This window comes from Chaetodon auriga, chromosome 23 (genome assembly GCF_051107435.1).
Source record: "Chaetodon auriga isolate fChaAug3 chromosome 23, fChaAug3.hap1, whole genome shotgun sequence".
Classification (NCBI taxonomy): domain Eukaryota; kingdom Metazoa; phylum Chordata; class Actinopteri; order Chaetodontiformes; family Chaetodontidae; genus Chaetodon; species Chaetodon auriga.
The window spans coordinates 16,000,365-16,027,118 of NC_135096.1; the positions used below are offsets into that span (position 1 = coordinate 16,000,365).

Consider the following 26,754-nt stretch of genomic DNA (forward strand, 5'->3'; position numbering starts at 1 on the left):
GGACAAAATCACACAGAACAGAGAGGTATAGCGAAGTACCTGCAGGTATCCTTTGGTGCCGTCCAAGCATCTGAATCTGGTCTGGATGGCTCTGAAGGTTCTGTCCACTATCTCATGTGTAGCAGTGTGAGCCAGATTATATTGAAACTCTGCAGGGGACTCTGGGTAGTCAACCGGGGTCATCAACCACTTCTTTAGAGGGTAGCGGCGGTCACCTAGGAAGCAGAAGAGCACTTTATTCCTTTTCCAGACCTTTTCAGAGTCTACAGAATGACGTCAGAGTCTGACCTCCATGGCTCACCCAACAGCCAGCCCTCCTCGGTGTCCTGCAGCTGTTTGTAGAGAGCAGATCTTTCCAGAACATCGGTGTCTTTGAGTCCACCTGGCCAGTGGGTTTCTGCGCTCAGTAACAATCCTCTGGCATCACAAACCAGCTGACAGCCCACAGAGTGAAACCCCTTCTTGTTCACGTACGATGAGTCTTCGCTGTTTGGAGCTTTGATGGTGACCTGGAGATGAAGGGGAAAGGACATGGAGAAGGGACAATCAGTTAGGCTGTCACCTGCATACTCAGTGTTCAAAAGTGTTCAAACATTAGAAACCTGAACACAGTCCAGCACTCCCAGCACTCCTGGGAATCCAGCCACCCTCTGAAACTCCTGGAAGGACTGCTCTCTGCTGGAGGGCTCTCTGTTTGGGAAACATTGCTGTTATTGCACACTTTCTTATGCTTCTTATGCACCTACAGTCTGTCAGTGTATCCAGGACAGAAGCATGGCATCATACCTGTTGAACGTGATGAACTGGGGAGCTTTCTCCACCAGGGCTCTGGTCACATTGGACACACATCTTGACATTGATGCCTGGCTGATCCCGATAGTATCTCCCATAGAGGTCTGGAATGACCCGGATGTGTAGAAGCCCAAAGCAGCCAACACCTGGACCTCAGGACTGATGGCTCTGGACCTCTGGGTCCGTCTGCAGAGAGCCTAACATGCACAGTACAGACAGAGAATCTGCAGATTTACACAAAGACACCTTTAACAGGATACTTCATTGGCACATACTCACCTCTCTGAGTAACTCCACTAGATACAGGATGAACTCTCTGGGGAAGCCAAACTGCGTGAGGAGGAAATTGTCTGAGACAGAGTCCAGCTCAAAGCGGTCCAGGGTCTTATGGCCTCGACCGTGTAATAGTAGATCACAGTCCAAGATGGCTATAGGGATCGCCATGCTGTGGGTGATCATAAATATATGTCAATACAATATCATTCTACTCTTATTTGGCATTTATAGTTGCACATTTTAATACTGTAAATTCACACAGAACACAATTTCCACAAATACTTTGTTCTTTGCCGCTGTAAGATTTGTCTTTTCATAACCTACTGATGGTGGTATTCACACATTTTGTATACATTACTGTAGTAATTATTCACTTTTGACGAGTACATTATTATTTTTATTTGTTTCAACTTAGTACAGTGCCAATGCAGCCCTTGCTGGCTGAAAAAATGTGGAAAGTTGTGACTTTCCCGCATGTAAACCCTGTCTTCTTGTTTTGAGGATAAATATCAGGAAGCCACTAACGCTAACGTTACTTACGCATTGCTGTATAACTGAATCAGGTCAAGCGTACGCGCTAACCAGCTAGCTAGCCACCTAGCATGCGAGCTTTCCCGATATCAGCGACGCGTACTTGTGGAGACAACTCTATTGGCACACGAAGCTGAGTGGCCGTAAGTGAGAATGGAAGCATAATTTTTTTTTTCATTTTAATGGAAAACGCTATTACCTTAAAAAAAAGTCATGCAGCATTCGTCAACCAAAACAAGCCTCAGAAATACGCAGCTTGCCACGCAGACTCGCAGATTCGACACAGGAAGTGGCTTTATTTGTTTTCTGTACAGATGGTCGTTTCGTTTCTCATAAAACTATAAATTGTATATTATTCCGTTAAGTGTTCTATGTTTTTGTCCTCCAGACTGTAAAGTTTCTAGATATTTCAAAATTTTAAAAATAAACTAATTTAATGAAAGTGCGTTTGCGAAAGTGCTGTTATCCAAACACGTCGACATGGAGAAGATAAACACAACAGAAAAGTAGCACAGCCGCCGTTGACGGTGTATACATCTGAATCGGGCGTGTAAATGTTTGTGAAACACAGCGGTGAATGTCATCTTTATCAAATCAATTTAGATTTTATTGATGCTACATTGTTAAAGGACAAGCTAATGTAAGTTTTGCCGTTTTGTGATGATGTGAAACTGCGTGTTTTTTAGCTAGCTGGCTAACATTAGCTATAGGCTAACGCTTGGTGGCCAGTGAGTCACCTATCCAGTGCATGTGCCTCCCGTTCGTGAGTCGTAAACGCTTAGTAATTATCGATGAAATCAAGGTATTGCACGTTTTTAACTTGCCTGTTTGCGTAGTGTACCGGTTGAGATGGTTGTCAGTATCTGCAGTTTGTTATGACCTCCAAATCTTATTCGGACCATTTCATTTCAACGTGGAGGCCTCACTTGCTAACTTGAGACAGAAACAATTGGGGATTTAAGACAGTTGTGATAAACAATATTTTCCTGTTCATGCTGAAAGCAGTATTGGCACTGTATTGTACATTATTTCCAGTCATTAACTGTTAAATTGCCACGTAGAAAAACAGTCTGTGTGACCAGGATTGCTTGTTTTGGTCCAATTTGGCTTGAATTCAGCAGTTTTATGAAACAAACGTTTTATTTACTTCAACTCAATGTTGAGCCAGATAGTCGACAGGAGAGATTTTCACATCTGAACGCAGATTACAATCACAGTTTTGAGTCGTGTTTATCTCCAGTGGGTTGTCTTGTATGATTACAGGGTCGTGACAACATGGACAGTGGCCTGAGTCCCCAGGATAAAAAAGACTTGGACAAGTTCATCAAGTTCTTTGCCTTGAAGGTAAGACGCCAGTGGGATTATCTTGTTGATGATTATGATATGAATCTGTGATTATTGCTCTGTGAAAGGGCATTTTGAAGCCATGGGTGAGCACGGTCACATATCCACAGAGATCAGCACTTCTGTACAATTATTTATTGCTTTGGTCTGAATCTTCAGTGAGAGGCTGCCTGAAGGCTGTAGGGAGAAGGACTCTCCTTCCACCTTGTTTTTGTCCCATTCAGGTCACTCTGTCGTAAAAAAAACGTGCTTGAAGTGTGATTGTTTTTCCTATGTCCTGTTTGTAGACTGTCCAGGTGATTGTCCAAGCTCGTCTTGGAGAGAAGATATGCACCCGCTCGTCCTCATCACCCACTGGCTCTGATTGGGTAAAATATATTTAAAGATACCTTCCACACATAGTTCATAGTTCCACTGTAGATCTTCACATGTCTGTAGCTGGTTTGGATTGTTGGTCTTCTTCTGTAAAGTTAAAGGGTAAATTGAAAATCATTTTGATTACTGTTGTCTCTCCTAGTTTAATTTGGCCATCAAAGACATCCCAGAGGTGACTCATGAAGCGAAGAAGGCTCTGGCTGGTCAGCTTCCAGGCATCGGACGCTCCATGTGTGTGGAGATCTCTCTGAAGACGTCAGAGGTAGGACCTCCCTCAGGGCGACCTTGGATCATCTCCCGCTGTCCATGTATTGTTTCTGTAAAATACCTATGTGGAAAATGTGTCTGACTCTCTCCTTCTCACTCAGGGCGACTCAATGGAGTTAGAGACTTGGTGCCTGGAGATGAATGAAAAGTGAGTGGATTCTAATTTCGCTTGTTGTAGGTCAACCTGCAGGGCTGCGGGTCTCTGTGCGAGCTAAAGGATCCCAGGATTTAATGATTAAGGATTTCTGTTTAATTGTAATGACTGAATGCGTTGTCTGTCTCTACTGAAGGTGTGATAAAGACATCAAGGTGTCTTATACGGTCTACAATCGTCTGTCTGTCCTTCTGAAGTCTCTGCTGGCTATCACCAGAGTTACGCCCGCCTACAAACTGTCTAGAAAGCAGGGACACGACTATGTCATATTATACAGGTGAGTGGACTGTTAAACCTGTTGAGCAGCTGCCTGACTGCCAAGCTACACCAGCTTTGGTCTGTCTGCATTGTGTCTGTGAACAGCTGAGCTGGTTTCATTTGTGCTGTTTTTGCTTGTCAGACAACCAAAACTCCTTCTAATCAAACTTGACTTGTTTTCATTCAATTGATGGTTGACAGATGAGATCATCTGTTTCTGCCTCTCTCATTTCTAGGATTTACTTTGGGGAAGTCCAGTTGAGTGGATTAGGAGAAGGTAACTGTAAACTCAGTTTCTTGACTGACATGTTGAACATCACTGAACTCTGGTCCAAAAGCCCTACAGATTCTACTGTAGACAGAACTGAGGTTTTGCACTGTGGTGTATGCACATGTAAAACCTTACAGAATAAGATACAAAATGATTTGAAAATGAGCAACTGTTATGTCCTTGTTGCCCTCTGGTGCTCGCCACATAAACATTAAAATTACATAATTTATTCTAACATACGTGAACTAGAAGTTACACTGATAATGTTGCTTGTTTGAGAGTTTACTTTAGTTTGTGTTTGTTTTTAAGGTTTTCAGACGGTGCGTGTCGGAGTCGTTGGCACTCCTGTTGGCACAGTCACACTTTCATGTGCTTACCGCACCAACCTGGCATTCATGTCCAACAGGTAGCTAACAGGCTGCATGTCTTCTTACAAAGAAACACATTTGCTTCAATTGGATGCATATTTAACATGAATATTAGACACATTTATGTCTTTAGTGCTTCACTGCTCTGCTGTCCAGATAAGTCAAAATGAGCACAACTAGTCAGCTTTTGAAATGTCTTCTGCAGACAGTTTGAGCGGTCAGCTCCCATCATGGGCATCATTGTGGATCACTTCGTGGATCCTCCCTGCAGCAGCCAGCGTCCAGCAAACATGGGGCAGCCCTGCAACTACAGGTAGCTACAAAGAGCTGCTGAAAAGAAAGCAGCTGCTCATTTTTTTTTTTACCAACATTCTTTTTATTGTTTTTCACAACAAAACAAAGAAAAACAATACATTACAATACAACTACATGTCTTGAACAAACATGCCTACCCCCACCCTATCAGTCTACTTCAAATCATGGCTGGGAATCAGGTCTATGAGTTAGCTCATTCCTGTTCACTATACAGGAAAAAAAAAAAAAAAAAAAAAAAAAAGAACAAACACATTTCTGTAATCTTAGGTACTGCAAAGTGCCACTGTTCACATGTCCCCAAGCTCTTCCATCATGTGTGGCAAATCTGTTCTCGATACATAGCAAATGAAGGGGTCCAGATCTGGTGAAAATTATGTAGTTGATGTTTTAATGTATATGTAATTTTCTCTATGCCATGCCCTAAGCTGTCCTGCAGATGTTTCTGTACTTCTGTCTACTAGGCATTTGTAAATTTTGGATATTAAACCCCTACCTAAACAACTCATGTTCATTAATTCTTCTATGGTAGACATTTCAGGGATACATCATGTTTGATTTTCGTATGTTCTAATGAAGTTTCTCAACTGTAAGTATTTAAAAAAAAGGTTTACAGGTTATGTTAAATTTGTCAACCATTTCTTCAAATGTCATCAGCACCTTTTGAGAATTGTAGAGGTCTCCTATTTTTCCCAGCCCCTTAGTTGCCCAAGATTGGGATCATCCGTCTTATTTACCTGGAGGGAAGGAGTCATTTCCCCATATTGGGCTAAAGACAGACAGAGAGGGTGTTTCTTTCAAATACTGTTTAACTTGATGCCAAACTTCAATCATATTTTTCACAATAGGGTTTTTTGTATTTTTTTTAAGGGTTTTTGTGTTTGCTGAGTACAGGTATACTGGGAGGGGCAGATTTAGCTGGAGCTCCTCCATTTCTTTCCAAGGAGGAGCATCTCTTTCTGTGAAGTAAAACAACAGTGTTCTCAATTGAGTTGCCCAATAGTACCAGAGAGGATTGGGACATTTGAGTCCCCCTCTGTCATAGGGTAAGTACAACAGTGACAGTCGTGTCCGGGGACGTCTGTTATTCCACAAAAATCTGACAAACAGTCTTTAAAGTTGAGTGAACAGATTACTTGGAGGAGGAAGTGGAAGATTCTGAAATAGATACAATAGTTTGGGCATTATATTCATTTTAAGGATGTTTATTTTCCCTATTAGTGACATTGGTATGGGTGTCCATCTTTCCAGTAACTTTGAGATTTCTTGCATTAATGGTTCATAATTACTGGCTACAATATATTTAAGTTGTGGGACAATTTGAATGCCTAGATACCAAACCAAAAAGCGAAGGAAAGAAAAAACCAAAAAGCAAATACATACACATGAAACCAACAAACAGTGGACATTTTGTTTAAAAAAAAAAAAAACAATCAAACCATCAGGCTTAAAGCCCAGAGTGCTTCTGTTAGCTAACATTTATATTAACAACCTTAAACTAGACAATTTCCCCTGGGGACATTTTGAAAGGGCCACGGGGTCTACTGCCCGACTGTGTACATATACATTACATTTTATGCCCATTATGTCTCTTTGTGTGTGTGGGAGCGCGAGAGGAGTGCTCACAGAGGTACTGAGCCTCAGAGGTTGCCACGGCAACTCCCAATCATGCTCTATGAGACACAGCTGCGCGCGCACACACGCCCTCTCAGCACTGGCTTGGTTTAGGCTTCTGCGTCGCGTCGACGGCAGACCCCTACGCGGACCCTACGCCGTAGCCTGACGCGCACCTCCAAAAAATCCTGACTGACGTGAACGTCGAGGACTGTGATTGGTCCGTTCAGAACGTAATTTTCGGTTCAGTCGCAGCCCTATGGTCGCAGCACAACAACACCGCCATTTTCAAAGTTTCTGTGGTGAGAGCTACAAGAAAAACTGGACCAAGCCGAAGAAAGAATTATGGAGGAGGTACGCAAGTACGACCACCTCTACAACTCCTCTTCGCGGCAGCAAGAGCCCCCGAAACCATACAAAGACACAGCCACACCCCCCTAGCGGCTTGGCGGTGAATTGCGTAGCAACGCGTTCCCTCGACGCAGAACTATGAATGCTCAGTGACGGCGTAGGGTGTACGCCGTAGGTACGGCGTCGCCGCGACGCCGAAGCGTAAACCGAGAGTGGGAGCCATTTTCTGCCTCTGCGCTGGTCTCACGTTCGGGCTTCTGCTAACCAAACGGTAGCTCCTATCAGAAAAACACACGCACCGTGAGCGCCTTGAGGACTTCCTGAACGATTTGGTGTAATTTTGTGTTTCTACAGCAAATATTGTGGACACAGTCGCGAGTTGAAAACAGAGCTCATTTCTGCTTCTCTCAGAAAATCTTTGTATTGGAGTCAATGGGGAGCAGAGACAGACGTGGCCGCGCTTAGAGGCTGCTAATTCAAATTCTGTAAGTCTCACAGAGTTTTCGAGCACATTGTGGGAGAGAGGACAGGTTTGTCTACAACTGTGGAAAAAAATCATGCCTGTAGAGTGTAAACTGTGGCCGGGAGGAGCGTGGAAAGAGAAAAAATCTCGACTTTTTTTTTCGGCTCTCTCCCACTCTAGCGGTGATGTCACGCACTCTAGCCTCTAACAGTCCACGCAATACACACCCATTGAAATCTGAGAATTTCTCCAAAAACGCTCATGGTCATTGATGGTGGATTACTCAAAAACTATATGAGCTATCAAAACGTGGCTTAATACACCAATAGACAAGACTTGTGTCTACAATTCAAAGTTTAAATTGAGTCTCTAGGTGAAAGTATGCCGGAGCAGTAGCCGGTAGAAAAAGTCCAATGATTTCTTAGTTTTTGGACCTCCTCCCATTCATTTCTTACGGGAAATTTTTCGCAGTTTCTCGCGACTTAAGTCAAATCCTCATATTTAAGACTATCAAAGCAACAAAAAAATCGTCACTTTGTCTAAAGAAAATGACTGAAACCATTAGGTTTTAAGCCAAAAGTGCTTGATCACGCTTGATGAGTTCCCTTGGTTTGGAAAAGCAGGCAAGGGAAGCAAAATAAAGCACCTGCGTCACTGCATCCAGTTAGCCAAGACATCTTCTCATACCAGCTCCGTGAAAAAGAGCGAGTATATCTCCTCCCTCTGTCTTCGGACTGCTGTCTAATTAAGACGTCCGGCCGATCAGGTCCGAGCCCCTTCACTCTCAGTTTCTCCTCCCGAAAGGCGTTGTTTTCAGTGACTTCACTGAATTTTCTCTCTTCCTTTTCTCCTTTTTCGACTAGCTAATAATCTCGTTTGCTAATTACTCCGACATTCTGCGCTCAACGTCACTCGCTTGGCGGTTTTAATTACTGGCTCGCGGGTGAACAAACCGCTCGCTCTCTGCTGCCACCCCATGGCCGGTGGTGTGTATAGCGATCAGAGGGAGAGCAGGGTGCGGTCAGGCTGCACTCCGCTGTTTTCTACCGCTTGTGTTGAAGAGGAACGAACTGCGCATGTCAAAGTTATAACGGGAGTAAATGGGGAAAGACGTGTGCACCCGTGGACGGCTATATGTCAGCTATTCGTAACTGTAGACAACTTAGGACATTTCTAATCTGACTATTTAGTGTAGATTTTACATTTTAGTAACTCACTTCAGACTATATTATTCATTTTGCCTTTTTAAAACAGAGAATATACTTGTAAAAGTCATTTTTAAAAACGTTTAATAAAGGAAGAGCGACATGATGTGAGACAGAGGGGGCGGCGCCCTGGCGCCCTCTATCGGCCAGCCGCCCCCGGCGTCTACTCAGCAAGCCACCATAGCCCAGCAGCCGCTCATTTAAAAATGCAAACACCGACATTATCTGCCCACAACTGCACTCAAAGTTAAACAGCCGCCAAGCACACAGACATGCAGCTGCTGCACTTCAGCCTTGGCCTCGTCACAAACAATTGCGAGCTTTTAGTTGATGCCAGTCATCCATTGGAGGTCACACTGTATACATCAGCTCTTGGTGACTAATGTCTGCTTTTTTAAATGTATGACTCAGCAGCGTCTTAAAGTTTAGCACAGACTCTGCTTCTGTGCGATCCAGCCTTCATATCTGTTCATCTCGCCATGATTTAAAACAGTGTACAACCCTGATTCCATGATGCTGTGTGAAACTGTGATCTTTTCTTAATCCTTTTTGACATATACTTAATTTAAAACAGTACAAAAAAACAATACATTTAATCAGTGATTTTTGTGAATATCTGCTGATTCTGAATTTGATGCAGCAACATGTTTGAAAAACGTTGCGACAGGAGTCCAAAGGCTTATGGCTTTGCTGCCTCTCTGCGGCTGTTTTCAACATCCAGTCGTCTGTGTGTTATTCTGCAGAGCTCCAGATGAGGAGGACGGAGGACAGTTTGCAGGGGTTCAGGATTCACAGGAGGTCTGCACCACCTCCTTCTCTACCTCCCCGCCCTCTCAGGTAAGAGGACGCCCTCACCCACTCCTCTTGACTGTCCCTTTCCTTATCCTGTGACTTCCTCTCTTCGTTTTCGTACCTATTTTTTATTTCACTTGCTCTTTTCTCTCTTTGTCTGTTTTCTTTCTTGTTGTCTTTTTATTGTGCGTTTATCTGTGTGTGTGTGTGCGCTCGTGTGTGTCTGCGTTATCTCAGTGTGTGTGCACACTGAGTCCTTCGCCCTCTAAACTGTCAAAGCCCGTCCCCCTGGACAATCTGCAGCTTCCATTGGCTCCTGGACTTGTCACTCACACTGTGAGTCTATACTGGCCACTGTGAGAGTGTGACTGTGTGTGAGACACCTTGAACTGAGCGACACTGTTGATCTCTTTTGTTTTGGGTGTGTCAGGGATGCATCAGAAACTTTTTTTTCCCATCATTCCTTCTGATTTTGTTTAGAATTGCATCACATACAGCACCTTAGCTCCTGTTTGCTGCACCACACCTGTTTTATTGGAACATATGATCATCTCCATGACGTGTAGCACAGTAGTGAACCCCATCTCAAGAGCACTGATGTTCTACCTGAACATGTTGATCCATGCTGTGTGATGAAGCTTCCCTCCCCCTTCTGTCCGTCTCTCCAGCTCTATACTTCCAGGTTATCATACCAGCCTCCAGCTCTAGCAGCAGCTGCTGAGCTTTGTCACCCTGCTGCCAATCCAAACCAGGTGATGCACCTGTCACTTACCTGTCAATTCACTTCACATCCAGACGCACAGGTGTCACAATCACAGTACATGTCTGCTGGGATGTACTCGACAAATAACTCATTTCTGTTCCTCCTCCTCAGATGTTGCATGGTGGGAAGGAGGGCGGGGTGGTGTTGGGTCCTCCACAGCCTGCACATGGAGCTGATGCCCACCTGACAGTGGAGCACGCCCCCAACACACCTGGCAGCAGGTACATCTCTCCTGACATCAGTTAGTCAGCAGTCAGCAGAGTTTTTAATGAGCTTCTCCTGCATCATAAATATCAATATCTAAAGAATGACTTGGTGGAGTTGAGGTGATGGTGGAGTTGTTTCTTGGCCTTTGAGATTGTCTCAAAGCTAAACCGAACTCGATGAAACTTCCTGTAACCTCATTTCCTCTCTCCTCCCAGCGGTGACGATGACGGCCTGTCGCAGATTGGAGAGGGAAGGAGGGATGAGGGCAGGAGGAGCGTTTCTCCCACAGACCCTGTGGAGTCTCTCAACGCATTCACGAGGAAAATCGGAGCCTTTGTGAATAAACCCAGCACACAGGTGAATCATACATGACTGACTCTTGTGGGCCTGCTTATTCCTTCTGCTAAACTATCCTCACATTAATTGAAAGGTCAACAAACACAAAAGTCTCAGAATTGTCTCTGGCAGACTTTTCGACATGGCTTCTTTGTTAGCCACTTAGTACACTGAATTCCCCCTTGTGTGTGTGTGTGTGTGTGTGTGTGTGTGTGTGTAGATTACAGCAGCCAGTCTGGACCTGCCATTCGCTGCATTTGCTCCTCGAGGCCTGGACTCAGAGGAGAACGATCCCATGGTAATTTAAGATTGACAAAATCCCCAAAATACCTTCTTTCCTCTGAAAGCAGAATACTGTGGTTTGTTCGTGTTATGCAGTTGTGATAGTGTGTGTATTTGTCTCAGGTGCAGCCTCCAGACTCTCCTCCTTGCCCATCACCCCTGCAGGCCAGCCTCCATTCTCAGGGCTCAGAGGGATCGGGGCCACAGGATGACTTCGTCATGGTCGACTTTGTACGTCGTTAATGCTATAGTCTCCTCCGCCCGCTGACTAAGAATAGTCTGAGTCTGAGTGTCTCTTTATCTGTCTGCAGCGTCCAGCCTTCTCTAAAGACGATTTGTTGCCGATGGATCTGGGCACTTTCTACAGAGAGTTTCAAAACCCTCCTCAACTGGCCAGCCTCTCGCTGCACATTAGCTCCCAGTCGATGGCCGATGACCTGGTAACACAAAAAAAAACTTCTCACTGTTGTAAAAAAAAAAGTTTGGAGCAAATCTGAGTGCATGTTAGTAACAAGAGGGATTTGTGCTTCCTGTCTGCAGGACTCACTGCCAGAGAAACTGGCCGTTTACGAGAAGAACATCGATGAGTTTGACGCTTTCGTGGACATGCTCCAATAGAGGAGTGAAGAAAAAGGCTGATGGGACAGAAGGACTGCACGTGAGAAAAGACTAAATGGGTGACGGTGAATGAAACTGACGAAGAGAATGAAGGGGAGAAGCAGCCTGGAGGCTCTGTAGTTGTTTGTTCTGTGAGAATCAGACTGAACCACCATGTTTTAATATGAAGCTCCTCATTTCTGACATTGTCCTCTGTTCCCGTCCTGCCCAGCACGTTCACCTCGCTTACCAGCTTGTACAGATCGTCCCCTCCACTGTAAATACTGTATTAGATCCTGACACTGGCACCCCCACCCCCCCCGTCCCCCCGTCTGATAGTTCAACTGAAAATCATGGTTTTCTCTGTGGCACAGATCTGCTCTCATCCTCGGTGTTTTATCACAAAATCAGATGTTCATGAATTCACTTTAGGCAGCCATTCAAGTAAAGGACCGACTACCTGCACTCATGGTAGTGTAGCTCACTATAATTGATCCACGATTGAACTGATCATATCTGAGCTAAGGCTGGAGGATCAGTGAAGGGACTTGAGAAATCAGGCCAACATTTGTTGTGAATTTGGCTTCAGGAAAGGCTTTTTCTCCAGAGCTGGTCTTGGCAAATAAATTGCACTGAGCCTTCCAGTAGACAGCATGTCCTATTTTACATTTCGCAATCGAGTCCTTGTATCGAAAGCCATTAAGGGCTCACTGCCTTGCTCAAAGGCAGCATGGAGGTGACAAATCTCATTTACCCTAACCAGGTGTTTCCCAGCTGGTCTGGGGATTTTAAACTGCCAACTTCAGTCAGTAAATGGCCCCAATGTAATTTAAATAACTGCTGTCCTTTGTGTGGAGAGAAAACATTTTTCCATGCTGAAGCATGAAGTGAACGACGCTCAGCCGGCAGTTTATGTAACACATCTCCCTAAAACTAATACAACTGGCCTGCAATGAAGGTTGAAGTCTACGTGAGGCTGTAGTTGTTGAATTGTGATATACTGAGTTGTTTCGGATACTTTTGTTCACCCCTTTTGAGTGGAGACACCTCAGCCCAACAGTTCAACTGGCACCACAACGACCATCAGAACCTCCGATAACCTTCATGAAGGCAGGGCTGCTGGCGACTGAGTGTATGTGCTGTACACTGTGGGACACACATGTGTATGTTGGGGGAGGGGGGGGATTGTAAAAGGTGGGATTAACACATGTCCAACTGTCTAGGGTCACCAATTCATGACAGTTTGGTTGAAAGCTTTAATTTAAACTCTTTGTTGCTGTTGGTCTAGATGTCCTAAATAAAGCATGGCTGCTCTGTTGAATCGACTGTCTGTCACCAAATGCCTGGGACCTCGTGTCGACACCACTTACCGAACAGAAGCAGGTGATCTGATAAAGTCAGACTGAACCTTGTAGTAAAACACTGTTTGGGCTGTTCATGTTTCGCAAAGCACTTTGTAAAGTCTTTCAATATGAGCTTCGGAGGTGCATATTGGCACATTTTGGACCTTTGCAATGAGCCAGTCTTTACGGTAATGGTCTCTTGGTATCAATCTTCTCATCCAACTCCGGGCAAACAACACATAACTTCTGTTATTTTAGGTTAATAAATCAAATGGAAGAAAAATTATTTCTCAGAATTCTCAAATGGAATTTTATTGTCGGTAGTTTCTGGACTTCCATCACATACCTGCAGGACTGCGAAGGGTCAAAACCATAAAGTTAATAGTTATGGTAGCACACATTTTACAAATACTCTACAATTTGTTTTCCTCAACAGTTTGTGTACCTCCATCCTGTCACTAGCTATGCTGCCGTGACCAACTACAGATTATTGCTCTTCTTTTCTGAGAGCCCCTGACACTGCTACCTTAAGGGCTGAGAACCGTTCAGCAAATCTTCAGACTCATTTCCAGTCGACAGCTATCTGGAAGGCTATGGAAGAAAGCTGCTTAAATCGACGTCAACTCTCCCACACAACAATGATGTAAATTTCCTAACTACGTGTATTTTCTAGAGTTAGCCACTTGAAATGCTGTTACTTCTGAAACACACCCTCTGAGCTGTGGCAGACAGAAGTGGTTTCCCCCAGATAACACTGGGAACACTGAATGAGAAAAATAAAATAACGTTAAAAAAAAAAAAAAAAAAGAAGAATTCACAGGAGACAGGCAGTGATCGCCCAGTGTGCATTTCCACCTCATTCAATTGCTCAGTCCACTAGAATGTCCTGTCCCCATTTCCCCCATTGTGGCCCCTCTGAGCCTGACTGACCAATGAGTTTATGTTGGGCGACTCTGGGCGTGAAGTCAAACATACGGGAATGAGGTTGGAAACAAAACGTCCGGATAGAAGATGTGACTGCGATAAGACGGGATGACTGACACCTAACTCTGGTTCCCACTTCCTTGGATACAGGGTGAAAGTCTTTGAGGTGGATGGCCAATGTCCTCCATTGTCATAAATATCCAACCAGCTCCCCCAGTCAGCTGAATACAGGTGGAGTTATATAATAGTAGGGCGGGGGTGTTGGGGGTGAAGCCAGCGTCCATACACACTACAGATCAGAGCAGGAGGAAGAAGATGGAGTGGATGGAGGAGATCCAGGAGCTCGACTTTTCTTCATGGGCTTTGTTAAAGAGCGGGGAGGTGACCGGGGGTCGAGGCTCAAGCAGTATTCAGTAGGTCCTGTATGGCTTTCTGCTGCGTCTCGTTCAGCGTCGATACACACTGTGTCCATAGTCCTGCTGACACCTGGGGGACACGACAAAAGGGTCAGCCTCATTCTACGCGTGGATACTGAGTTCTAACCAGTTTTTAGTCATCGGGGGGGGGCTAATTCCCACCCACGCTGAAAGAAGAAAAGAGTTTCTGACACAGTGACGGCTCACCTGTACTTGACGGATGACGTTGGCCAGCCGTTTGCTGCACGCGTCTTCACTCTTGACTGATTCGTTTGCAACTCCGTCTGCGATGATGAAGAAAATTTTGGGGAGGTTGGAATTGTCTGGTCCAAGGACGATGGGGTTGTTGCTGTGGAGACAAGAGACAAGAGAGCAGTCAGCGGGTTTGTTCATCCGGTTTAAAAAGAGTAAATCTCAGAGGTACTTTTCCCTCAACAAATAAGGGGAGGAATTAGGTGGAGGTACAGCTGCATGCAAAATTATTCAACCCCTCTGTTATATTTGACATTTTGGCAGACTGAGGAACATTACAACTGCAGAATAGTACAAAATCATACAAGCGATCAACAGATAGTTTATTACCATTTGATATTACAGCAAAAATCAATAATTCTTTCCAAATTCATCAAAAATGGCAACTTAAACACAAAATGCAGGTTGCAAAATTATTCAACCTCTTACGAGGTCGTGTCTTTAGTACTTCGTGCAGCACCCCTTAGCTGCAATGACCTGCTGCAGACGGGAACGATAGCCTGACACAAGCTTCTGGCAGCGCTCTTTGGGGATTTTGGCCCACTCCTCGTGGGCAAAAGTCTCCAGCTCAGAAATGTTCTTAGGTTTGCGTGCTCCAACAGCTTTCTTCAGATCCCACCACAGATTCTCAATTGGGTTTAAGTCTGGAGACTGTGATGGCCACTCCAGAACCTTCCAGCCTTTCTTCTCCAACCAAGCCTTTGTGGATTTGGATGTGTGCTTGGGGTCGTTGTCTTGCTGGAATGTCCAATGACGCCCCAGCTTCAACTTCTTTACGGACTTGGTGACATTCTTGGCCAGAATGTCCTGATATTTGGTCGAATCCATGATGCCGTCAACACGGTGGAGATTCCCAGTGCCATTGGAGGCAAAACACCCCCACAGCATCACAGACCCACCGCCATGCTTCACGGTAGGCAGGGTGTTCTTCTCTGTGTATGCCTGGTTCTTCCTGCGCCAAACATACCTCTGATCCATCGGGCCAAAGAGCTCCAGTTTTGTTTCGTCAGTCCATAGGACAGTGTCCCAGAACTTCTGTGGCTTTGTCAGGTTGGTCTTAGCATACTGGAGGCGACTTTTCTTGTGGTGTGGCTTCAGCAGCGGTGTGCGTCTGGGGGTTCTGGCATTGAACCCTTCAGCATGAAGTGTGCGGCGTACTGTGTCCACTGAAACATCAGTTCCTTCTTCAGCCAAAACGTCTCAAGTCCTTTGCAGTAATCCTGGGGTTTTTGTCCACCTGTCTCCTCAGGAATCTTGTTGTGGCTGCTGAAAGTTTCTTCTTTCGTCCACGACCTGGCTGTGTTGCCACAGTACCAGTTGCTTTAAACTTGCGAATAATGCTCCCAATGGTGTCTCTGGGAACATTTAAGAGCTTGGATATCTTCTTGTATCCATTACCTTTCTTGTGCAAAGCTACAATCTCCTGTCTTAACTTCTTGGACAACTCTCTGACCTTCACCATTTTGCCAGCAGAGAGCAAGGGGCATGTGATGAGTAATGACACATTGGGTGGACATTAACATAATAATACAAATAGAATGGACACCTTGGTGTCACCTATTTGAATTCCTAGTTTTGCTGCATAATGGCATTTAGTTGTAATTATGCGTAATCAACACGAGTTGATTGATTCGATTGGGGGTTGAATAAATTTGCAACATGCTTTTTGTATTAAAGTTCACATTTTGGATGAACTATGAAATAAATGTTGACTTTCACTCTGATTTTAAATTGCAATTAATATCTATTAACCACTTATATGATTTAGTAATATTCTGCAGTTGTAATGTTCCTCAGTCTGCCCAAATCCTAAAGATATGAGAGGGGTTGAATAATTTTGCATGCGACTGTACCTTTCAATGAGGTCACATAGGAAGTCAAACGTGTGGACGGCCTCCTCTTTGTCCTCGTTGAGCGGTAGCCAGCTGAGCCAGTGGGGAAGGATCTCATTGACGTTGACGCACTCTGGCCTGAACCTCATGACCTTTCCGACAGCAGAGATGCAGTTCTCAGTAGCGTTGATGTTCTCCTTGGAGCGCGAGTCAGCGGCCTGGATGACTCTGACCAGCATGGGGATGGCCTCTGGACCAAGGAAGCAGACACAAAGACGCCACATGGTTAACTAAAGGCAATCACCTGCCAACAACATCCAGTGAAGACCAAAGCCAGGCCACACCTGTGCAGAAGGGGCGGTAGTTCTCGCCTCCGTACTGAGCCATGACGCCGACGCCGTAGGCGGCCGCCTGCCGCACCTCGGGGCTCGAGTCACCCAGTGACTGCACCATTGGCCGCAGGAAGTACTCGGCGTATTTGAAGGAGGAGGGGCTGCAGTGCTCCACCACGTCGTCAAAGATGCACAGACCCCACTGCCTGTCCGCCCACGGCCTGTTGGGACACTGAGGACAAACGAGACAAGTTTACTCACTGTTGAACTTAATCCAACAGACATGATGGATGGTGTTGAGTTTTTCTTGGACACACTCACTGAAAATCCCCACACAATTCAGAAAAATCTTTACATTGTTCTGAGTGAAATATGCCTCTAAAATTCCACATTTTCAGAGAATCACTGTCTATTCTAATATGATGTTTTTGCACAAAATGACTGAAAACAGGAAGTACTCACTATTAGCTGGACGATGAGCTGCAGCAGCTGTTCAAACCAAGGCAGCACCTTCTCTTTGTAACTACTGAACACAGAGTGCAGGATGTCTGACACTTTGGTCAGGATGTACACATCGTTCTCATCCTGCAGGAAAAAAAAACAACATTTCCATACGATTGTGTCTGAACAGTTAGAATTTGTTTTTTTAGAGAAGATTGGATTGTTTTACCAAGGTGAAAATGTTTACCTCGTCTTGGAGGGTTTCCTCCACCTGCTCATCGTAGTCTTCATCCTGTCTCTTAGCTGTGAAGGACAAGGAAGCGTTCACACACTTTAATATAAACTGTCATCGTCATGCAAACAAACACAAAGTCGTTGGAAAAAGAAGGTTATCATGGGGAAACTATGAGTTTTGTTTGTCTCACAGGCTGGACTCTTCTCAGAATGGCACCTCAGTTAAAATCAAGGGGAAAAGCAGCTCTTGATGTTTAACGATTGTAATAAAGTCTCACCTTGTCTGAGCTCCTGGTTCTTAAAATGCTCCTCCAGTTTTCCTTTTAAGATGCCGCCCAGCTCCTCAAAATGCTCGTTGTTCAGACAGCCATCTCCCATCAACTCAATGCACTTCAACAGAAAACAGAAACTGCCGTCAGTGCGGTCAGAGACCGGAGCTGGTTCTTAAATCACGTTCAATCCAAAGCAAAGTTACCTTGGCAAAAGAGTGCATGATCTCTGACAGGACGTCGGAGTCTGGCTCAGTGCCGATGGACTTGATGAGGGCGTCGCACATGAAGTGCCACATCTGGGTGAGGTACTCTGGTCCTCGAACCCGTGCACACTCCAGCAGCAGGGGCATGGACTCAGCTGCCGCCACCCGCACCCGTGAGACAGTTAAGGAAACACCAAACACCACCAAGCCCCACATTCATTCACATGTTCCAAACTCCTGTATTTTCTAACAGTGTGCTTGGTTTTTCATTAATTGTGATATTTTAGCAACAATACAAAGCAAAAGGATATCATCGTGGAAGTAAAACTTGAGTAGAGGAACCATGAGCTTCACCACCTGCTCCGTGTACTCCACAAAACCCTCCTTCAGCTCTTTGGCATAGCACACCTGGAACACAACACAGAGCGTCTCAACAACTACAACAAGCTCAATCAACGACGTCTTTCTGTCAGTGCTCCTGTCAGGACGTGGTCTCAGTGCTCTCATGCTGTGGTGGACTTCTCACCAGCATCTGGCAGGCAGTGGCCTTCTCCTCCAGGCCGGCCGTCTTGATGCCAAAACTCTGCTGGTCTCCGAGGTTGACAAACTCCCAGCCGTCATCCTCTGATATGTTCTCCATGTCCTGGGCTACAAGACAGACGGTCAAACACGTTATATGTGATGAATAAAATGACAGCAACGTGTCCGCAGTATAAAACCACTGCTGTGCTACTTACTGTCGAGCAGGGCCACCTCTGGCTTGATAGAGGCAGTCTTCATCAGGGGGCCCATCACCACAGGCAGGTACTGCTGAAACTCCTTCCCCAGGATCTTGCACATCCTGGCCCAGGCTGAGATCATGTACGAGATCTAAACCACAAACAGCAAAACGTGATGACAGTTTAACTATGCAGCAACGGTGATGCAGAAAACTGGCTGGTCCAGAGTTACGTTCAGGCCTTCCTACCTGAGGATCGTCATCCTCCAGGTCGTTGAAGTCTGTCTGGGTTTTGAGGAGCAGCTGCATGACGGCAGAGGCGTCCGGCATGAACTAGTAGCAGAGCAGAAAGGAGAGGCAGATGTGAAGATGTCTGAGGCCTGAATGTGCAGGTAATTCAACATGGTCGCATCCCGTGCAGACCTACCTTCTCCTTGCCGACAGCCAGGCCGATGAGGCTGATGCACTCGATGGTCTTGCCACGAAGCAGCCGGAGCTCCTTCTGCACGGCGTTCTCCACGATGTGTTTGAGCGAGGGCATGAACAGGTCATAGTATGGCACAAACTTCTCTTCTGCTGTGTCGGCCACCGAGGCGATGGACGTCACCACCTGCTCCAGGACCAGTTTGGTGCCCTTCTGGATCAACTGGGAGGAGAGAACAAGACAGAATTAAGACTCCTGACAGCCCTGTAGCAGAGCTTCTGAACTGGCTGGCAAAAAGCTGCAGGGACTAAATGGAGAGTCTGCAAAAACAGAAATGTCTCTTTGGATATGATCCGTGTCATTTATCAAAATTTAGTGTGAAGATTCATTTGTACCTCTTGCAGCTTGGCTACCATGATGACATGAAGGTGCTGCACCAAGCTGTCCAGATACGGGATCAGCAATGATTTGGGACAGTCCTCTGTGAAGTTGATGAGGGCGGCGGCAGCGTGAGCCTGCACCCGAGGGTTACTCTGGTCCTCCATGGTCTGAAGCAGGGCTGAAATCACCTACAAGGGAGGAGGATGCAGGGTCAGAGTCCTCGCAGTCCACAGTCGTAAACATTTACTTTGTTTACACCTCAAACAGAGATTCATTTATAATCTGTAATCAACTACACAACATGAGCACGTAGCCATCAGAACATGTTCAAAGCTGCATGTCATTTTATTTACCTTATCGTGGAACTTCTTCTGGAAGGTTGGGGCAAAGTCTGTGGCCATTTGTCCAATAGCATTACAGGCAGCATAGCGGACCCTTGGGTGCTGAGGAGGGAAAAGGAAACCAAACTCAATCACCACGCAGCACAGTAACCGCCTGGAATATTAATAACCAAACAAGCAAAGTGTTTGAGAGAGAAAAGTCTACTGCACGGTGCATCTTTGTATTAAACAATCAAGTTTGAGGTTGTTTCTCACCGGATCGGAGCAGAAGAGGAGGACAAAGCTGACGATCTCTTGGAGGATGGCCTCCATCTGCTGGTGGCAGCCCTCACCGATGGCCGACAGCGCCATCAGCCCGGCGTGGCGGTACTTCCAGTCAGCTGGTGACAAATACATGGTGTTGATCTCATGCTCACATTGACCAATTAAAAACTTTAGCAGGTTTCAGATCTCTGAAGGCCTTGCAGAGAGTTTCAAAACAAATCTATATGACGGCTAACGTGTCTTTAATGATCCGTGGGTTTACTTACAGTTCTGCAGCATCTGCATGATGTGCTGTTTGATCATGGGCAAAATGATCTTTCCCCCCAGACCACAGGCGATTCTGTCGAGAGCGCTCTCCCCAGCCACAGCGTTACTGGTAGATGAGGAACAAATCGCTCAATACACACACAAAGATTGCTAAATAACTTGTGATCCTTTCATTCTCGTCTTCATTTACATGTCAATGTTTTACAGGTGTCGTTTTTGGTGTAAGAAATCAGTGGAGAACGCAAAACGTCCAAACTGTTCTACAGCGGTGAGGACGGTACACCAGGCCTTACCTGTCAAAGTCATCATCCTCCAGCTCGTCGGCCATGGCCCACTCATCATCATCCTCGAGGTCCACCATCATGGCCAACATCTGGGGCACTGAGGACCACATGCATAAATACCATCATTGTCTCGTATTGTGTTTCGGCGCCCAAAGTTTATTAGGCGAAGCAGTTCAGTGCAGCAAACTGATGGTGGGTCAAACCCTCACCACTCTGAGCCACGATGGCCGTGTGTTTCCTCAGCATGGCTGCCGCAGTCTCAGATAAGGTGACGATGACCTCGAGTGCCAACTGCCTCTGCATGTTCGTCAGGTCACTGTCGGCACACAACTGCGGAAACATGGCAGCGCTTTGTTATAGATATGCATCTAATGCACCTCCAGTTTGTTTTGTCCATGCAAAAGTACAATGTCAACATTAAGAAATGTCAACAAAACTCTGAAGTGCAGATGTTAGTGGGACTTTGGGTTTCACATTCACAGCAGTCAGGTTATACTTTGCATCGGGGAATTCCCTGACTCACCTTCAGACAGAGCTGCAGAGTGGCCTCCAGGTTGGGTCTCAGGTATTTGGGTGCTGTGTCTGCGATTTCCACTAAGGACTTGAGCACAGAGTCATCTCCTTGGTAGCATGACTCATTCACTGCCTGATTGAAAACAACAGCGGGTGGAGTCAGTGTTACAAGTACATTCATTCAGCAGTGGCCTGCTGCCAATGCTGAATTTATACTGTTCCCACAATCTGAGTGCTTAACCTCCACCTCTACCATCATGAGTCACTGAGAGGAAAATACTCACTAAACACTGTTACAATAAAGCTTATAAGGATGCCGAGACATTGCTAGCTGTTGTGGAATAGCAACAGGATTCAGCATGTTCAATATAATCAACACAATCTAGACTGAGTGTCGAGTGATAAACATTATGTGAGCAGTTTGCCAACAGAACTTCACTCTTTTCTCAATGCAAACGGTTTCATCGACATGTAGACTGACATGGATTGATAAGACATCCTACGCCTCTCAGTAAAGGCAAACAAGCACCGCAGCTCTACTTTCCATACGCTGAGTTTACGCAGCTATTAATGCAATACAGAGAAAAACAAGACCCGACCTTTGGAAACAGCTCTATGGGTGGAAGTCAGTCAACACCGCATCATTTTCACCTGATCTCTTACATTAGCTAATGCATCCATGTCATGTCCTGTAGGATATGTAACATTTAGCTTGCATTAACGGGTCTCAGGGGAGTCATGTACAAACTTTCACCGACTGCTTAAAAGCCATTACTCGTGCAAGGATTACATAAAGGCATCGCACAAAACACAGCTCTGTGCGACAACGTCCTACAACGTGTGGGAACCGTCAGATAACAACCAGAACTAATGGAGAGGTCAGTGTATGTTGCACGAGGGTCAACATAAGAAAGCCATCTAAATCAAGGTACTGAGCCAGATGACATGAGTCAGAGGAAGAATGCAGGGGTCCTGGTATATTACCTGCAGGATGCCTGGAAGCAGGTCAGCAAAGTGCTTCAGCAGTGCTGTGTTGCTTTCGTTTGACAGAACAAAGGACGCCGCAGCCCGAGCCGCCAGGGTACGAATCTGCCGGATAATTTGAAGAAAATGAAATATGAATGAATGAGACCGTGATATCAAATCAGGAAATGAACTGCCCAAAATCAGGTCTTGTAATATCTTACCTGTGGGTTTGCCTGGTCCTGCATGCACTGAACAAGCATGCGTTTGATAACCTCCATATAATGCTGCTGCTGGTTGCCAAAGATTCCTGGGAAGTTCCTACAGAGGCCAAGACACACGAAACAGTCAGCCACCAGTACTTCTGTCTGAACAGACAAGCAGTCTGACTTTGGTCAGCCATAAACAAAAGATTTGGGATGAACTGGGCCTCACCAGAATATATGCAGGGCAGCTTCTCGCAGGCCAACGTTGTCAGAGTTCACAGAGTCAAACAAAAACTTGAGCAACTCTGGCCACTGGTTATTCCCATCATCATCTACACGAGAGACATCACAGTCAAAGAATGTTAATGTTATCCATCTTAACAGCAAGAGTGAGCAAGATGAATATTTGGACCATTTTGTCACAGTTATATCGTGATTAGATCAGAGATATCAGAAATCTGAAGGGCGGCATTACCGATGAGGTTGCGGGAGAGCTCAGCTGCAATGTCGCAGACCTTCTTGCGGATGTTTGGCGCGGCCTCCTGTTGGATGCAGGTCACGAGCTCCGTCTTGATGGCCGTCTGCATCTCCAGGGTCAGGCCCGGGTAGATCTCCTCAAAAGAAGATGACAGTAGCCGCCGCAGTAGCACTGCTGCCATCTGTTTGACCTGTGTGGATGAAAACACTGGTTTCACATGATGCCATGCTTCTCATCATGCCCAACATAAAACAACAGGGCGTGTAACAAATCACGTCACCCTTTCCACGCAAGATTGTTCATTTCTGAAGTTTCAAAAATGATCTGTCGAGTACCAGTGGTGAAGAAGTAGGCTACTGAGGTTTGATTCTGAGTCCTGTAACTTGAGATAACCTGGCTTTCATTACACACATTTGTCTGCCTCACAAATAACAGTAATTCATTGCTTGCCTTCATCTTGCAGAAATTGTGAATGTGTTATTCCCTCCATACTAGAGTGCTGCACTTAACATGCTTCAAAGCAGTTGCTGATAAAAGGCACCATAATTTTGGCATTAAAAACAAAAAGCCTTTGTGCTTTTGCAGGGATTTTCAGCAAAGGCTGCCTGCCTTTGAATAAACCCTGAATTAGAAATAAGTTTATGCCACAGTTTTCCTTTGGATTGATTTTGGCAGTAACACACAATAATATCATTAAGCGTCACAGGACAGACAGTAGGAGTGCAGCTGCCAAACATGCACAAGCACATTCAGTGGAATAAAATGTTTAGAGCCAACAGACACCCTAAAAGAAGATGAAACTACAGAGACAAAACCTGGAGCATCTCTAAAAGGCAGAGTCACTCTCCCTGGGCCAAGCACCTCTCTGCCTGCTCCCATTTCACGACTCTAAAAATATCAGCCTTGAGGTAAAGAAAAGGAGAGGAAGCATGAGGGACCAAGCAGCTGGTGGACTCAGAGTAAACATAACTGCCCAAATGCCAAAACTGTGACTCATGACAAGCCTTCATATGTCAGGCTATGGGTGAGGGGCTGCCTGTGTAGTGCCACATTACATTCTTAAAATGCCATCAATGTGGCACCTTGTCAAAGATTCTGCAGTAACGTGGACAGGATCTTCATTGTGACATGCTATAAAATCACCTGACCTTTGCCAGACGTTCCAACACTGACAGTATGAATGCTTCCACCCTGAAATGTTTTTCTTCCGAGCAAAAAAAAGTGAGTCCATAACCTTTGAGATATGTTGTTTTGTAGCTTCCCTCTGACTCAAGCTGAAAGAAGTGAACATGTCATTCCACAGATGTGTCAGCGGAAAGTGTACAAACCTCCTCTGCAGCAGATGCATCTCTGATGGCCTGCAGCAAGAATGTGATCTTGTTCTGACCCGGGATGGTGTCATAGGTCTCCTGGAAAGAAAATTAATGGACAGTGGTCAGGAGGAGACTTGCCAATTGGTGCATGCGTAGAGAATCACAAATTTAGCCCTGTGAAAAATGAATCTACCAGTGAGAGTGTCATGTTCACTTAATGTAAGTAATGGCATTTTGCACATGCCTGTAATTCCATCTACACCGTGACACATTTTCAACTGAAACAGATGCAGAGATTGGTTCAGAAATGTTCACCATTTAACAGCAAAACCTGTTTTATTGATGGGAGGTTTATTGCTTGTATGGCAGTGGGTCTGATGCACATTGCATGCTGCATTTATGTTTTGGTCTCCGCTGCTCTTAAGTTGCTTCATTAAAGCCACATGAGAAAAAACAAATGGTGCTCTATGGGGTTGAAGTGGAACCTCTGGTGTGTGCTCTGAGGAATATGGCACAGATGATCATGTGCCAACAGCAAATAATGAACTTGGGTTTCATTATTAGGTGAAAGAATCAAGAGAAATCCAGTTGAAAGTGATTCAATTCCAGATAGAGAAACATTATGCGACCAGAAAAGCCCTTGATTGATTGGTTCTCTCACAGTACGAGCATACAAATTCGCATGACAAAGAACCAGGGCCGGGTGGAGTTTCACTGTGGCATCGGGGGAGAAACTGCATGTAAACACAGAGGCAAATGCTCGCCTTAACCAGATTTCTCACAATCTGTTGTTCTTGGGGTGTTTACTCCCATTGGCTCAGATCATCTGCCTTACATTAACACTCAAGTGCTTTTACTAAACACCAAGCAGTCCACAGCACAACATAAAGAGCCAAAATTACTTCACCGGGCAGTAAGGCATGTCCACTAGGTATATGAAAAGCACTTCAGTATTCAAGAAAAGAAAAACAACCTCAGCATTCAACCACTTCAACCTCAAGACAGACGGCACTTTCACTACCTACTTTAACAATACTGGATTTCGTGGCTTATCGTCCTTCTAATTATGTCTTAAATGGGGACACCTACAAATGTTTAGTAGCTTCAGACCATAGCTGTTAAAATATGGGTTTAAAGTCCTGTACACATAGATCAATCCCCATTGTGTGTATAAGACAGAGAGGGAGAGCTTCTATAAAGGATGAATCCCAATGAGCTTAGCATCGCGGCAGACAGTCTGTGGTTTACAAAGAAAAACGCTGACTGCCAGTGAGGGGGAGTGTGATAAGATTTAACCACCTCATCCAAAAGTCGGCTGCTGCAGAGGTAAACCGGGGTAACAATGCTTTGCCGCGACAAGAGGCTAATCGTGGTGGGGAAAAAAGTGAATAGGCCAGCTAGACTGAGCCCAAACAAATCCTGAGAGAAATTAATCCAGTGAGAGGGGATGGACGACCTGAGACGAGCCTTTGAAGTGACGTGGCTGAAACTGAGACAATGCCCTTCATAAGTGGTTAACACTAAACCAAACAAGGAAGACTCCGGCACGTCTATAAACAGTTGTGTTTAATAGACTTTCAGATGAAATGACTGAAGGCCATCGTATAAGCACTGCTAACATGGCTCGCCCTCTGAATGAACTGGCTCTCTAACTCAATCTATAACACAGCCCATTGTTGTTTTGTTGCTCATCGTTGCCACTGAAGCGTATCTTGTATTTTGGCAAGTTACTTAATTTCTGATTTCCTGTTTCTCTCTTTTAGCAATCTACTGTGTTCAGCGCTAGCGTGCTAGCTATGAAACTAGCAACATAGTAGTAGCTCATTAGCTTCATGCTAGTTCCTGTACTCTGCTAGCTAAATGTTTAGCTATGTGTCAGCTGGATAATTGAGGTTTAGTACTCAGCAAATAGGAGTATTTCACTTTGAATCAAACCCACTGATCGTGACACGAGCAAACACATTCACACACAATCACACAGTTTAACGACTGGGTTTGTATCAGTAACGTGAGATCCACATTATGCCCTCATAACTACGCAACATGATGGAGGTAGTTAGCGTTAGCCGTCCAGTGCTCGCTGCTGGCTTCACATTGCACGTGGGCTACCAAGCCTGACGTGAAGCTCACTGCGCGCGCGGCCAGATTGGATGGCTGCACGGTTAGCTTTTGCTAACCTGGCCGCCCTGCCTTCTACCGTTACCGAACGTGTCATCTATGAAAACAGCTCCGATCGCTTCGCTCACCTCTGCTTGTTTCCTGACGTTGTTGTCAGGGCTCATCAGGTTACCCAGCAAAAGGTAGAACTGCTGCTGTTCCGCCATTGCAGTGAGATCCAAAAAGACCAGCCGGGTGGAGAAGCGGCGAAATGAGCCGGGCTGACCCTCCTTTGGTCACACAATGCTGCTATCGTCCCATTGGCTTGATTTATCAACTCTACTCGTCGTTCATTGAACCAGACACCCCTCGCAGACCCACGCCATTGGTTCACACGCCTTCCTAGTGTCTATTGGGTTGAATCGATAACGGAAAGGGAATGCATTGTTCCTATTGGCTAATAGTGATATTCTAAAGCGCGGGAAATTGCTTCATCAGCGTTGAGTAATTGAAACTGCGTCGAGTCGCTGAACGAATATTCGGAGTGATAGAAAGTAACGAAGTACATTTACTCAAGTACTGTACTTAGGTACATTTTAGGAATACCTATACTTTATTTCGTGTTTCTGTTTTACGCTATTTTAGTCTTCTACTTCAGAAACCGACAATATACTTGCTAGTGACGTCTCAGATTTAGA

General features: G+C 45.3%; 3 protein-coding genes across 5 annotated transcripts in view; 1 reads left to right on the forward strand and 2 right to left on the reverse strand.

Annotated features, from left to right (window-relative positions):
- The window catches only part of harbi1 (harbinger transposase derived 1), a 148,754-nt gene extending 146,871 nt beyond the window's left edge, over window positions 1-1,883 (reverse strand). Inside the window, exons 1-6 of one of the 2 annotated variants that reach the window (XR_013076267.1) lie at window positions 1,799-1,878; window positions 1,072-1,237; window positions 787-989; window positions 603-690; window positions 302-509; window positions 40-215 (exon numbers count right to left, since the gene is read on the reverse strand). Coding sequence is in view for 1 of the 2 variants with exons in the window: in XM_076724020.1 (XP_076580135.1) it covers window positions 40-215; window positions 302-509; window positions 603-690; window positions 787-989; window positions 1,072-1,237; window positions 1,799-1,821 (864 nt within the window). In the remaining variant the exon portion in view is untranslated. Of the gene's footprint in view, window positions 1-39; window positions 216-301; window positions 510-602; window positions 691-786; window positions 990-1,071; window positions 1,238-1,798 lie in introns of both variants that reach the window. The other variant, XM_076724020.1, reaches the window with a different exon arrangement.
- Window positions 1,884-2,063: 180 nt separating this feature from the next.
- atg13 (ATG13 autophagy related 13 homolog (S. cerevisiae)) lies at window positions 2,064-13,265 on the forward strand. 2 transcript variants are annotated; one of them, XM_076724022.1, is made up of 18 exons: window positions 2,064-2,239; window positions 2,863-2,943; window positions 3,231-3,311; window positions 3,461-3,580; window positions 3,687-3,733; window positions 3,876-4,016; window positions 4,234-4,274; window positions 4,578-4,674; window positions 4,842-4,949; window positions 9,325-9,418; window positions 9,611-9,709; window positions 10,042-10,125; window positions 10,248-10,357; window positions 10,559-10,700; window positions 10,900-10,977; window positions 11,085-11,192; window positions 11,273-11,401; window positions 11,502-12,883. In XM_076724022.1, exons 2-18 carry the CDS (start codon window positions 2,875-2,877, stop codon window positions 11,577-11,579), a joined length of 1,626 nt encoding a protein of 541 aa, XP_076580137.1. In that variant the 5' UTR covers window positions 2,064-2,239; window positions 2,863-2,874; the 3' UTR covers window positions 11,580-12,883. The 2 variants fall into 2 exon arrangements, with proteins under 2 accessions (XP_076580137.1, XP_076580138.1); XM_076724023.1 differs by lacking the exon at window positions 9,611-9,709 and having other exon boundaries at window positions 11,502-13,265.
- Window positions 13,185-26,355, reverse strand: kpnb3 (karyopherin (importin) beta 3). Its single transcript, XM_076724021.1, has 26 exons — window positions 26,206-26,355; window positions 23,975-24,055; window positions 22,644-22,836; window positions 22,398-22,500; window positions 22,187-22,283; window positions 21,984-22,088; window positions 21,010-21,132; window positions 20,696-20,816; window positions 20,496-20,583; window positions 20,202-20,308; window positions 19,927-20,051; window positions 19,684-19,773; window positions 19,345-19,518; window positions 18,953-19,171; window positions 18,775-18,858; window positions 18,545-18,677; window positions 18,334-18,455; window positions 18,119-18,215; window positions 17,808-17,980; window positions 17,611-17,722; window positions 17,346-17,401; window positions 17,120-17,242; window positions 16,670-16,889; window positions 16,347-16,575; window positions 14,449-14,590; window positions 13,185-14,311 (listed from the first exon to the last, which is right to left on the reverse strand). Exons 1-26 carry the CDS (start codon window positions 26,281-26,283, stop codon window positions 14,225-14,227), a joined length of 3,282 nt encoding a protein of 1,093 aa, XP_076580136.1. The 5' UTR covers window positions 26,284-26,355; the 3' UTR covers window positions 13,185-14,224.
- Window positions 26,356-26,754: the final 399 nt, after the last annotated feature.